Consider the following 14,767-nt stretch of genomic DNA (forward strand, 5'->3'; position numbering starts at 1 on the left):
TACAGCTATATATTCATATTATAGCAGAATATAATATAAAAGAAAAATAGGTTAAAAGTTTATAGATATATGAACAGAACATGTCCGTGCCTTCGGTTATTTATTTATTCTGTTTTATTTCATAATTGAAGAGAAAATGAACATGATCTGTCGTCGTCTGTGCCTTCATTTTTTACTCACTTCTATTTCAAAAAAAGAGAAGAAAATAACATATATGTTGCCCCACCTCCAAATCCAAATCACCCCAAATTGTGTCACTCTTGCCTGATAATTTTTCCACGGGGCATGAAGCTACGTATTGCAAATTTGCAATCTAACCAGTAACCACCATTTACATGCTCTTTTTGGACTTCATCTTGAGCAGAGTTTGTGACCATATAAGTAATTTTCTTTGAAAAGAATAAGGCATTCTTTTTTGCTTCTTGAAGTCGGCGAGTGTTAGTTTTAGTTTTACAATGAGTATAGAAATTTGGCTTAATTTCCTTTTCATAAAAAAGATACTACACTTTACTTTGTTGAGTTTGCTTAAAATATATGTATTTTATATTTTTATATTGAAAAATTGTTATATTTGATAAAAAGTTAATTGAAAGCTTAAAAATTAATTAGCTGAAAGCTAATAAATTAATTTCTTATATTTAGAGAGTTTGATAAAAAATTAATTGTTGAAAAGGCTTATAAATATAAAATAATATAAAAGGACACTTTATATAGTTTTTATTTTATAAAAAATTTATATTTTAGATGATTATAGTTCTAGGTTTTCCATTAATTTGAATTTCTTATAGTTTTTTGTTACAAAATTCTTTTGGTTTTTGTTTAAAAGATCAACTATATTTGCTAAATTTTTAAAATAAATAATATTAATTAAAAAAATTAATAATGTGATGTAAAAGGAAGAATCTTATTAAAGTATTAAGGGTAAAAATGAAAATAGTATATTAGGTAAGGAACAATTTTTAAGTTGAGAAGGGAGAAATTTCTCATGGCATTATCTATTTATCTTATCCTCTAAATTCTTTCTGGGGGCAAATTCCTCTGTTCATGCACATTTTAATATATTAATAAATTTTAAACACATACACTTATAATATTCACTTTATAAGTAATATGAAACTCATAATAAGAATTATTTGTTTTTTGATATTATTTTTCGGCTCCTAAAAGACTTGAGGAGGTGCTTTTGTTGCCCATTCCTTTTACACTTGGGTATTTTTTCCATGATAGATAATTTGGAAAGAAGAAAAAATTGAAATAAACATTAAATTTTGCAATTATAAAATTTAAAATATCGTTAAAATTAAGTTCTAAGTTCTAAGTACTCATTTATGATATAATTATAATGTACAAATACTTATTTTCTTTTATTAATTCATGATAAGAAAAAGTACCCTAACCTAAAATCTAGTGCAAAGAATGAACTCCATGAAGACCATGACAACCCTAGTGGTTCTTATCCTCTAAACTAACAAACACGTACAACAAAATATCAGTGGTGTAGCCTGCTGTCAATTCAGTCTACGGCAAAGGCTAACTTCAGGTTTCGTAGGGATTATTAGTTACTTGCCTTATTGATCGTGCTTTTGCTTGCACATCACCATATTATTTTGTCTGTTATCTTTCGGTTTGGTTCTATCATAATCTTTGATACGTGTAAGACATATATGCTCGTTCCTGGCTTTAATTACCAATTAGTTTGGCTAAAATCGCAACCTTAGTGGTTCGTGCACTTCATCACCTTTCTCAATAGTTCCACATGGATTGGACCGCCTTTCACTTTTAATTTCTTATGTGGGGTTTAGTGATGTTTCCATTTTTGGTTTATAAGTTTTATATATGTGTCAATTTTGCGAAGCATGTCAAAAGGTCCTGTCCATCGATTTATTCAAAGAAACAACAATTGAGCCTAAGCCGCGTGTAAGTCTTCTTGGTGCAAAAGTGCAAATAATTCTAATGGATGAATCTCATAATTTGTTTTCTTTGACAACAAAATCCATTTTGTGCTGTCTAAACCCATATGATTAGTTTATCTTATCTTGCTAATTAACGACCAAAGCTGGCACAAAATTGACTGAGCTAGCATCACTAATTAAATTACGACTTCATTGCTCAAGATAAGAATCAGGAAATAATTTCAAGGAAAAAAACAAATTGCGAAACTTATCTATCTTTAAAACTACACAGTACAAAGAGTAAAGTAATGCATCGTGTTGATTAACTAATGTTATATTTCGGTTGATGAAGTTTGTGTAAGTAGTCTTCTTCATACATGCTTTCCAACATGTTTAAGTAGGCTTCTTGTGTAATTTGTCATGTGTGTCGTTGTAATTGCCAGAATTCCATAGTTCTTCACTTCTACGTTCAGGTAGTTATAACACATGTCAAACGTGTCATGGATAATAGAGAGACATTGTGGGATCCTAATTGGTACTGTCAACACTGTGTAGCCTGACCATAGGCCAACAGAAAGATATTAACTACCATGTGAAGTATATGAGAAGTGGGGCTTGCTTGCGTTGTGACCCTGCAAGAAATGATTTTCTATTGTGTTAGATACATATAAATGAATCACTAGCTAGTATCAACCTAGAGGTAAACGAATTCTATTGTATTGTAACTTTATTGTAGCTATACCAACCCCTGAAAGGAATTGAAGAATTTAGCTGAAGGCAAATTGTTAGATGACCGTATTTGGGCGATTAACGTAATGTTCTATTAAACAGGATTGTGAAGCAGAATTGCCATCCAATTCCAAGGTGATTCATTGCACCCTTAATGAATGGTCCTGAGGGAAGCCCGGTCGAAGATATTAGCGAATAAACAAGAGGGTGTGATTATTTAGTAGTTTTTTTTATTTTTGTAGGAATGAAATTTTATTGTGACCCGAACCTAAAGCAAGTGGTACAGTTTGCAAAGAAAATGGAGAAGATCACGCGAAATGTTGGTGCGGATTCAACAGTTCCATGTGGAAACCCAAGTGCGAAATAATGAAGCCGTGCAGCCAAACCAATGAATTTTGACGTGATTAAACTGTGTAATCAACAGTTGGACATTAGATTAAAGATCAAATTATTTTGTTATTGCCTTAGATGCTTTAATTAGAAAAAATAATGTCATATACGGACCGTATACAATAGTTATACACAAGTATCATCTAATTATAAATTATGTATGATGACTTTGTTAATTCTTATAATAAATGCTTTAAAAATCATATAAAAATTATTTAGAATTAGATAATAATGTAAAAAAAATTATATCATCAGCGTGCAAGACCATTAAGCTCTTTTAATTATATATATATATATATATATATATATATATATATATATATATATATATATATATATATATATATATATATATATATATATTAAAAGTTACACATCCGCATAAATGAACTTTTAAGGCATAATTTTTTTTTTATATAATTTTTAGCATTATCGACAACTAATTTTGGGCTTTTATTCTTAACTTTGAGATTTTAAAAGATAGAATAAAAACTATTGAATAAATTTTTAAATTGAGAATATGAATGTTTACAAAATATTTCCATCTTGTGAAATCTTGAAATTTACAAGAGAGTATTTAAAGTTAGTTTATGATAATATAGAAAGTTACATATATAGAAGAAAAATGTTTGTAAGATAAAATATTTGCTTACATTAAGATATAAAAAGATTTATCTCTTGAAAAAAGATAGAGTAATTTTTTAATTTTAAAAAAGAAATTAATATATAATAAATATTTTTGCTATATTAAGTGCATTTATTTTCTAGTCTTTTAATTCCCATACTGTATTGGGCTTTCGGCCCAATGTTGAATGGACTAAAGGTCCTCTAAAACAGTTATTTATTTAGGTGCAAAGTAGTAATTCACACCCATGTATGTAATAATATTAATATTCTCAAAGGATCAAAGCTTATATACGAGATTTTTTTTTTGTGTGTGTGTGTGAGCTAGCTTATATAAGATAGTGCTTGAAAATGTAGAACACGTACTAAAAATGCTTACTCCAGATCCAGTCCATAGTAAACCTGCATCCCAAATTTCACCACATGCAAGCAGGCAGAAGGAAAAGAAGCAAAGAAAAAAAGAACAAGAAAAATAATGAACCGGTGAAAAATTAAAAGAATCACTTTATAGAGTGTTTAGAAAAGTAAGGATCATTATCAAGAAAGTGCTCATAGCTAGTTTTTTATTTATTTCATCCTTTACAAAAAAAAAAAAAACTCAATTAGAACCATAAACCAAGTGATGGTTTAAGATTATTTTTCTCTATAGAAGAGTGCTAAGAATACCTTTAAGGCTCTAACATATCCTTATAAAACTTTTTATTTTAATTAAAGTGTGTTGAAAAGAATATGTTTCATGCATTTTTAAACAGGAAAAGAAAAATCTGAACCGTTCACTAGAGCCTCAGGAATTGACGCAAAAGATGCGGGATCCTCCGGCTAGGATGAGTCCCATGACGAGGCTATTGGATAATGATAGGTCCCACACTAGACCATGATGGGACACGTGTCCGCTCGAAGGCGAACAAACACGAGCTGTCACCGTAGAAAAGAAAAGTCAGATTTTTCTAGAGTACCCTTTTCTCATCATCCGACACGTGTCCCACCACCATTCGTGATTCACATCGTTCATGTTTCTTGTTTCCTTTCCTCTCTCATCGTCTCTCGTTATTGTTATCAGTTACTTCCTCGCTCCCTCTTTCTTCTCTCTCCTTTCGGTTTTCACCTTTTCTTTTCCCACACAAGTACGTTTTCTCTAGATCCAACCACTTCCATTGCCACCAATTGCTTCTTCTTGTTTATTTTGCTCCCATACCATTAGCAACACTGTGTTAGATACTCAGATCCCCCCTCTTTTCTCTATGCCATTCCCCCAGGTTTGATTCATTGTTTTCTCATTCAAAGTTTGCATTTTTTTGTTCTCGATGGGTTCCTTTTCTTTTCTTTTAATGGGTATTTGGATCTGGTTCTTAATTATGCGTTGGAGTGATTGATTTTCAAGAAAGTTGATGTTTTTAATTCTGGGTTGAGTAGATCTTATGGTTGTGGAATTTGGGGTTGTTTGGTTTTTACTTCAATTGATGTGTTTGGTGTTCCTAACAAATTGGGTAGATCTGGTAAGTATTATAATGGTTCTTTTTCGTTTTTGGCTCTCTTTCTCTCTGATTGCAAATAGAATTTGAGGGGGTAAGAAAACGTGGTCTTCTGCTCTATTCCTTAAAAATCATTAAATCAACTCACCGAAGATGAATAATTTGCTTGAAATTTGGTGGTTATTCTGTCCAGACAATGATTCATCGTGTTTATACATTATAAAAGTCATTGAAGAACTTTAATTTCAAGCTACTATTAGTATGCACTTTTGACTTGGTTATTAGGTGGGCGGGTATTGGTGGATGAATAGATTAATTTAGGATGAATCGGTTAGTACTGTCTCAGTTGTCAACATGGTTAAAGCAGTGTTGATGCGATGTGGACATCAGTTATGTGGTTTTCATATGGATCAAGTCTTAATTTGACTTGTTAAGTAATTATCATGATCCTTGGTTTCTATGGCTTTTTTGTTTCCCAGCCAATAAGGGAAAAGTGTGTCGTTGTTTCTGAATAATTTATTAGTCAGGGCTGATACAAATTACAATGTTTAAAACAAATATGTTTGATGTGTCTTTCTGCATTACATTTTCTTTCACCCCTCCCTGCACTTCAGTCCTCAACCTGTCCTTAACAAATTTTGGCTATACACTGCTTGATGTACTGTTTCTGCATTTAATTAACATGTTTCAATCATGCTACTGTGTTCTTTTCTTTTCTTCTTTTCTAATGAATATTTTTTCATGCATTATTATTTATTAAAATGATAGAAATGCATCACTTCTATTGTTTTTAATCAAACCTGCTTAGTGTTACTAAAAATTGGAAATTAGTTGTTGTAATTTTGGTATAAAAATTTTGAATCTCTCTATATTCTTCTGTTCATGTTGTTATGTTTGTGTATTTATCTTTATGTGAATGAATATGTCTCCTTATCTTTGTGATGATTTGGCTGTGTTTTTGTTTATATTGCAGCTGGGAAGGGTGTACTGGAATCAGAGTGTAGCTGTGGGGTGCAGATTGATTACTATTCTTGTGTTGGCCTTTTCAGGATGGGCAAGTGCAAGGGTTGTGGGCAGATAGGAAGAATGGGAACAACAAATGGGTCAATGAGTTCTTATGAATTTTCGTTGATGTTGTCTCCTGTTGTTTCTTTTTGGGATTGTATGTTCCGTAAAATGAGGTATTCCTACAGACCTGAGTGGGTGTAGTGGTTAGAACGTAACTTTAGTACTAGTCTCAATACTTTAACTAAATAGAGTATATTAGCATAACAATTTAGGGAAAGGGGAGAAATTATAAACAAAAAAATGTATACAGCTTTAAAGAAATTCTCTTGAAGGATAGGAGTTCTCAAAAGTTATTTTTTTTAAGTATTTATATAGATAGTGGGTTCTATGGATAACATGGCATGTAATAAAGGGCAACGCTTGAGAAAGGCAAAGAAGAAGCAGGTGAAAGATGAGTTGGATAGACTGAAACAGGCTGAAAAGAAAAAGAGGCGCCTGGAAAAAGCTCTAGCTACTTCTGCTGCCATCATTTCCGAACTGGAGAAAAAGAAGCAGAAAAAGAAAGAAGAGCAACAAAGACTCGATGAAGAGGGTGCCGCAATTGCTGAAGCAGTGGCTCTGCATGTTCTACTCGGCGAAGACTCGGACGATTCTTGTAATGTTGTTATAAATGACTGTGAATGCAAGACCTGGAATTATAATCATAAGCTAGGCCTCTTCATGGATGAAAGAAGAGCTTGTTTTCCTCATCTAGATGGTGGTACGTGGTCTGTCTCTGCTGAAAGCGGCAAATGGTCCTTCACATCCGGCCCTCTTGAGAAGAACGTGTATGAACCCCTATATGAAGAAGCAGGATGGGGTCCTACTGGATTCTCTGTTGATCTTATAGCAGCACAAGCAGTTAGATCACTCCATATTGCAAAGGAGGCGGATGAAGCAAGGATTATCTTCTAAAGGAATGCTGAATGAAGTCTTGTTTGTGTCTTTTCTGGTCACTGGAGATGAAGTCTTAATCTTCTGTTATCTTACTGGAGGTTGTCTTCTGCATATTACTTCTATATAATATGCTTGTCAGCTACGTTCTGCTTCAGTTGTGACTGAAGAACTTTTTGCTGTGTCATCATATTTTCTTCTGATTTTCATTAACTGCATGCAAGGCTGCTAATTTTCTATTGGAGTGACTTTTCATACTCTGATTGTAATGGAGATTTATACTTTTTTGAGTTGATTACAAATAATATAAATGCTCGAGTGGAACTCAATGACTCATAATTTATATATACTTGCATTGTGGCCTCTTGGATTACGTCTCATAATTTAGTTCTCTTTCCATCTTATACAGTATAATTCTTGTGATAGTGTTAGTAGTTTAAAATTGAATAAGCAACAGTTCTGTGTTGAATCCTCACTCAAGTTGTGTTTATGCTTTAAGGCAATGTAGTTGGGCTATTTAACCATTAAGTGTACTTTTAGATTAAAGTCTATAAATAAGTTTTGGTCAAACTGAGTTTGTTTCTCCAAAACTAAGTTTGCACGCAAAATTTTAGTCTACAATATATTTTTGAGGGGTGATTAAAAATGATTTTAAACTGATTTTACTTTCAAAAATATACTTGAATCCTTCACCTGAAATTCAAACATATCCTAATTTCACTTTTGATGCCTTGTATTTAATAACTAGACTACAAAGCAGAGATAGTTACTGGTGAACAACGTGGTGCGATCACTTTCAATTCTAAGACTTTAAATTCGAGTATGTCAATCACTAATGCGAAATTATAATAATGCTCATGAGCGAAAAGAAAACAGGATGCAACACTACAGCATCTTTAGGAAGGGGCAATTGAGAATGTACCAGAAAACACTAATTTGGGGAACCAATCAAGAATCACGATGGGTAGAAGATGGTAGTGTTATTTAGCATATGCCTTACAGTTGACAAACACTAATTTCTTTTTGAGGATGGAGTTCGTGGCTATTGGCTTCAGGCCATTGACTTTTGAAGTTTCGGTGCTTGCTAAAAGGAGCCCACATTCTCTCATGGCTTACATCATAGCAGGCATCATATATACACTCTTGGATCTTGTTTGGTGCAATTTGTCCGTATTCTTTTCTCATTTAACTTGAATCGGGATAGCGAATGTGAAGTGACCTAATATAAAATTAAAGAAAAAATGTATTTTTATCTTATACATTCTGTCAAAATATGATTAATGCTCCTATATTTTTGTATCAATGAGTTTGGTCCCAAATTTTTTTTAAAAAAAACATGTGAATTTAGTCTTTTCCTTCTAAGAATTCATCATATTTTTAAATTAGTTAGACTTGATTTGATTAGGCTTAAAATGAAAACCACAAACTCAAACAATTTAATTAATAGTCCTGTCTGGATTATTGGATCAATTCTATCCAACTATTGTGTCTCTTGGATCCCGTCTCATTAATGGGTGATTCAATAACTTTGTCAATGCAAGGTGCTTTTTTTTTTCAACGACCAACTCACGTTAAAAGTTTATTCCTTGCACTCATTATACGCATTATGTATGTTGCATTTTCTGTGGTGCTCTTTGCATGTTACACAGTATCGTTCTTGTGATAACATTAGTAGATTTAAAAACGAATAAGCAACATATGTTAGATAGCTAAACTATGCAGCAAAGATGAATACTGATAAACAATGTCAACGTGGTGCCACCACTTTCAATTTTAAGTCATTAAATAAGAATCTGTTAGCTAACCAACGGGAAGCTAGCCTTATTTAATATTATTATTGATCATGAGCAAATTAAAGAAAACTGGTTGCAACACAATAGGATCTTAGGAAGGACGACTGAGAACATACAATGACTACGTAGCATATTGGTGCTAACTGCTAATTAGTTAGAGAACCAATATCAAGAATCGTACGTGATGGATTGATGGTTGTGTCATTTAGCATATGCCTTACTATAGTTGATAATGCTACTTTCATTTTGAGAATGAAGTTCATGGCTAGTGGCTTCACACCGTTGACTTTTGTTGAAGTTCTGGTGCTTGGTAAAAGGGGTCCTCGTTATCTGATGGTTTACATCATTACATGCATCATATATTCTGGATCTCTTGTTCGCTGCGCCCATATTCTTCTCTGATTAGAGGCGCTGAAGTGACCTTATGTAAATTATTAAATTAGATACAATCATTCATTTCAACCAAAAATATTTGCAATAAGAAATAACTATTTGTGTCTCTTGCAAGTGATTCAAAGTTTTAATCTTGACTATTTTTCACAAAAATAACTTTAAATCAATATCATAGTCAACAAAAAAAAACATTAATTTCTTTGGATAAAAATACTTATAAAATTAAATGATTTAGGTGATAGTAATATTATTATAACATGTCACAAATGTTTGATATAGTTTTTTTTAATTTCATTATAACATTTATAAATTTTATTATATTTAATGCTATTTTTACAGATTTAAAAAATAATATATATTTCAAATTAAATTTACGTGTCAAAGTGATTATATATATATATATATATATATATATATATATATATATATATATATATAAATACTCTTTGAAAACCTAAGCTTTTGGTAAAAGAACAAAGCAATTTCATTTTAGCTTCATAAGTATACTGTTCTTTATATTTTTCGTTCATATTTGCCTGTTATAAAAATAGTCAACAAAAGGACATGTCCCCATTGCCATTAGGTGAAAATAGTCAACAAAAGGACATGTCCCCATTGCCATTAGGTGAACAAAGTTTTCAAAATCTAAACAAACTTATTATGGACCAGGCTTAGGGCCCAATCCAGATCCAAAGCTTGTAATCCCCTTGAAGTGTTGACTCGGTTTGACTAGACTAGTCCCCATTTACTACTCCAGAACAACTTGCAATTTATCTGTAAAGAACGTGCGTCCTAAATGTAGAAATTCAACTCAGGATTACTCCTATAAATATTGGCAACGTCATTTTGACATACATGCATTTTTATTACCTTTATCTTTTGTGTAGGGTTCTAACTCGAGCATCAGAGTGTTCTTGCATACACCTGATCTACCTGTGCTCACGTAGTCTGATTTTGTATAGTTCAGACTCTTTATCATATTAACACAGGTGAATATTCATTATATAGAGTTAGGATACATCATCTCACCATTTTAGACAAATCAAAACCCATACCTACTCAAGAGAAAATTACCAATTAAAGTGAATAAAAACAATTAAATCCAACAACAAAAATGAAGTATTTTTTTAGAAAAAAGTTTTACATAATTAATTACGTAAAGAATGAAGACATTGATGGATCCAGGTTATGAGGTGTATGGGCAATTGCCCCGTAATCTTTTTAACATGTACGTCTTAATATAATATATATGCATAATGTATATAATTAATTGTACAAATTGATTCCACAATTTGAAATGTAGCAAGAAAAGTCAATATTGTACAATATAGTTACTGTCCTCACAAATTTATATATATACACGAATATTGTCCTCATAATTTACTATATTTTTTTTATGTGTCAGTAAATGAAGACCCCAACTTTATAAAAGCATTGCCTTGTCATATTTTGTTTCGTGTTTGTTGTTGAGGCTCAAGCTCACTCCGTTTCCAGCTAGAGCTTAAACACCTGAATGGTTTGGTGCGGCTAATAAGGCTTTTCAACAAAACAGCTTGAACTCTAGGAGATCCTCCTCCTCTATTGGATTTTCTAGGGGAAGAATCCAGATCAGTTTTAACATTATTTTTTGTAAAACCGCCAAAGAGGAACCGGTATGCAACTTTGCTTGCTGATACAATATTTGTTTTGGCTTTCCGGAACTACAATAACCACTTATTATTAGATTTTGTCATGGATGTGCCAACACTAATAACAAAAAGCAAAGCACATGATTTCAAGAGTTTGAAATCCAAGACATAATTCGAATAAACCTATAAAACTTTTAGCGTTTTATTAAGGATACGTAAAAGCTCACCCGTAATGCTGCATTCTCAACCCTTTCCCTAGTAACATCACCAGCGTTAGCAAACCTATTAACCCAGCCTGTCATCAAAATATACTGTAAGAATGAATAAAATAAACAGTGAGAGCAGGAAAATATATTTACAAAGTCATCAAGAATTAACATGTGGATAACACTTACCAGGAAGTTTTTCCACACCCAGCCTTGCACAGAATTCATCACAGAAGTGGTTGCAGTTTTTGGACAAGGGGTCATAGGAATCTCCACGCCATTCTCTACTAAGTTGAGTTAACATTTCTATTACCTGGAAAAAGTTGAAGTTAGTATCCCCTAGAACAAATGATTTGCGATATTTATACATCGTGTTCTTTCCCGCAGGGCATCTAAAAACTCCAGTATCTCCTCCCTCACAGAATCCAAATGACCATTCATCATCTCCATAAACCTGCTGTCAAAGAACCACAAATACTTTCATGCATGCAGTTAAAAAATGTAGACCCCCTAATTAACCTGTTACGTAAACCATTCTATATATATCTTATTCATTTGAAGTCAAATACAATAAATATAACATTAAATTACATTATTACTTTATATATTTATTATATTTTGACTATATATATCACCAAATTAACTGAAACACAATATTTCTGACCTTTTTTACTAATAAAAACATAAATAATTAACATTATAAAATAAAGAATATTTACATCAAATAAGGTATATATTAATTTATTAACACAATTTTGAAGTCAAACACAATACAATAAAGTATTTAAATTACAACATATAGTTCATACATATTTATTGTTTTAATTATACATTGTAGTTATTATTAGTCTTAAAATTGATGTTTTGACTTAACTAAAAAACTAACTCAAAAGGAACGTATTATCACTTGCTTATATGATTCATTTTGGTTAATTATATTATTAATAGATGTGGAAATTTTCAACACCACGCATAATCATGCAAAAGGATTGAACATAGAAGCTTGTAAAATTTGTAGAATTGGATATCTTCAAGTGATCTATTAAAAATCCAATAATAATAGATGATTCTATAAATTGAAAAACAATTGTTAATGTAAGCTTTAAATCTTAGTATTGAAATTTGGGCCTGAATTAATTCAGTAATTGTCTTAATAAGTGAAAGTTGTCTCCTATATTAAATATTTTGTTTCAACTAAATAATGTGGAAGTCCCTGTTTTTTTTTTAATATCCAACAAGTATAAGACGCATGAGAAAAATATTCTTCTTTTTCTCTATTTCTTTTATTATTAATTTTTTTAGAAAATAAATGTCACTTTAGTGTGTACAATTTCTATTTATTTATTAGTCAAAAACTTAATTATGAAATGGAAGCTAGAAATGGAGGGAATCCATTCTAAAGACGCATTGCCCTCCCTAGACAACAAGGGCCAAAAGAAACAGGGCTGAAACTCAAGAATCCCACAAAACCAAAAAAAAACGATTTCTAATAACAATCATAAGCAATCCAGGGTCAAATTAAATAGTGAAAAAAGAAGAGAAGAAAATTGAAGAAAGGAGAAAGGACCTGAACCGCGCTGTGGAATATACCACCGAGACCAATAGTGCCATATAAGACGTTGTTGATGCCAACAATGGTTCTCTTCTTGCTCTCCGACCCATTGGTCACATCGTATATGTGCAGCATCACTTTTACCATCTTCGCCAAAACTGTAACTTGGTTCAACCGAATTTAGATGTTGGGATTCGTGGTAGTAAAAAAGAAATAAACCTGTCCTAAATTATAGTCAAGATGGCTAGTGGTAGATTAGGAAAACAATTAAATTTATTGTTAGTTAGAAACATGATTGCGGATTTGCGGTAGGAGACTTAGTTATTTTCTTCAGTTTAATTAATACTCATTTGGCCTTCACAGTTTACCGTTTAAAGTGAGGCCACGACTTTTGAAAATTTCTCTTTTCGCACATTAATTAAGTGAGATGATAAGCCTAAATAGTTAATAATTTTAAGAGTATTTGTCGAAGAAAAAAAAATACAAATCGTTAAATTAATTTTCTTATTTCATGTAGATTAGTTGAAGTGGTAGAATATTGGCCGCCTAATCTTTAATTTTTTAGATTACTTAATCTAAAATAGCTTTATATATATATATATATATATATATATATATATATATATATATATATATATATATATATATATATATATATATATATATAAAAGGCCTTTTAAACTAATTAACAGTAATTAAGAAAGATAGGACTTATAATCTCACTCTAATAATCTTTTCCAATCCACATAAGAGAGGGTGAGTTTATCTTATTAATTTAAAGTATTTATTATTTATTGACTATAAAAATTATAAACTAATTAATGATATTTTGGTAAAAAAAAAATTAACTTAAAGAGTCCATTTTTATAAAATTCTTTTTAATTTGTCTTTTATATTAATTATATTTTTACCAAAATATTCTTAATATTTTATATTTTTACAGCCAACAAACAATAAATGTTATAAATTAATAAGATATATTTTCTCTCACGTAGATTATAGAAGATGACTATTACATGTTAAAATGAGATTATGAGTATCACGGAATGCATGAATTAATTGACTTGAATTTATTCTAACTTAATGGAGGCTCTCTAGTTAGATTACTTGTTAAAGGCTAAGAAATTGAAATTATTTTCTTATCGTCTTCTTCAAGAAACAGTCTAAGATTTGTAGAACATCGATCAGGCCTGAGAAGCTAGAGGAACACGTATAACTAGCACATCAATTATATCTTTTCTTTTTTTATTCATTTTTTTTACCCTCATAATTTTAATTTTTTTATCAAAACACAAAATTTTAAAAATAAAAGAATTTCAAATGAAGCATTTAAAATTCTTAAAATTTTAAATTTCTCAAAATTTTAAATTCCTCCATCTAAACACACTCTTATTTCATGAACTAGATTTGAGACCCTTATAAAACACAAGTTTCCCACACTAGACCTTAAACAAGCGGGACCGGTCTCTACACCCACCATTAGCTATATGCCTATATCTAATCATCCGAGATTCTCACGGTCATGCTTGGTACCGGTTAATTAATAATGAAAAGTTTATATATAAAGCCGTGAGACTGAACAAAATAATAGAATATTAGTAGCGAGCACAGTGAAGCACATCACCACAGAAAAAATGGATAGCAACTTCCCGGCAATTGCTAGCTAGTATATGTTTTAGTGGAGACTACACGCTTCCATTGCCCCCTCTTGCTTTAGAAATGCACATAGTTTATTGTAGGCTGTATGCTATGAAACTCATATAAAGGGATATAGCTCATTCACGTGTGTCAAAAGAGTGATGGCCAGCTTTGCCTGAGCTTTTTAGAATATATGCAGAAACAAATACTATCATAAACTTTAGAAAAAAGATAAAAAGAAATATAGAATATTAGCATGTGAAATGTAACTGCACTTTCTAAATGTTTCAATTTTATATTTTCAGGTTTGAAACATACTACACCTTTTAGAAAATTCACCTTTTCTAGATACATCTGCTCCGTTAAAATTAATGTTAAATAGCTGGAATATTGGAGTTCTATTATTCATGATTTTGTTTGAAAAGTGGCCTAGAAGAGGTCAATGATTAAGCTATCTAAATCGGTTTTGAAGATATCATAGTAACATGTTATGCATTTGGAATGGTATT

General features: G+C 31.2%; 2 protein-coding genes across 2 annotated transcripts; one reads left to right on the top strand and one right to left on the bottom strand.

Moving 5' to 3' along the window:
• The first annotated feature begins 4,687 nt into the window (after positions 1 to 4,687).
• Positions 4,688 to 7,384, top strand: LOC100306497 (uncharacterized). The gene is made up of 2 exons (NM_001400397.1): positions 4,688 to 4,891; positions 6,081 to 7,384. Exon 2 carries the CDS (start codon positions 6,503 to 6,505, stop codon positions 7,067 to 7,069), a length of 567 nt encoding a protein of 188 aa, NP_001387326.1. The 5' UTR covers positions 4,688 to 4,891; positions 6,081 to 6,502; the 3' UTR covers positions 7,070 to 7,384.
• Positions 7,385 to 10,581: 3,197 nt separating this feature from the next.
• Positions 10,582 to 12,805, bottom strand: LOC100796498 (deSI-like protein At4g17486). The gene is made up of 4 exons (XM_003535552.3): positions 12,636 to 12,805; positions 11,258 to 11,522; positions 11,090 to 11,157; positions 10,582 to 10,934 (listed from the first exon to the last, which is right to left on the bottom strand). Exons 1-4 carry the CDS (start codon positions 12,765 to 12,767, stop codon positions 10,677 to 10,679), a joined length of 723 nt encoding a protein of 240 aa, XP_003535600.1. The 5' UTR covers positions 12,768 to 12,805; the 3' UTR covers positions 10,582 to 10,676.
• Positions 12,806 to 14,767: the final 1,962 nt, after the last annotated feature.

The sequence above is a fragment of the Glycine max genome, chromosome 10, assembly GCF_000004515.6.
Source record: "Glycine max cultivar Williams 82 chromosome 10, Glycine_max_v4.0, whole genome shotgun sequence".
Lineage (NCBI taxonomy): Eukaryota > Viridiplantae > Streptophyta > Magnoliopsida > Fabales > Fabaceae > Glycine > Glycine max.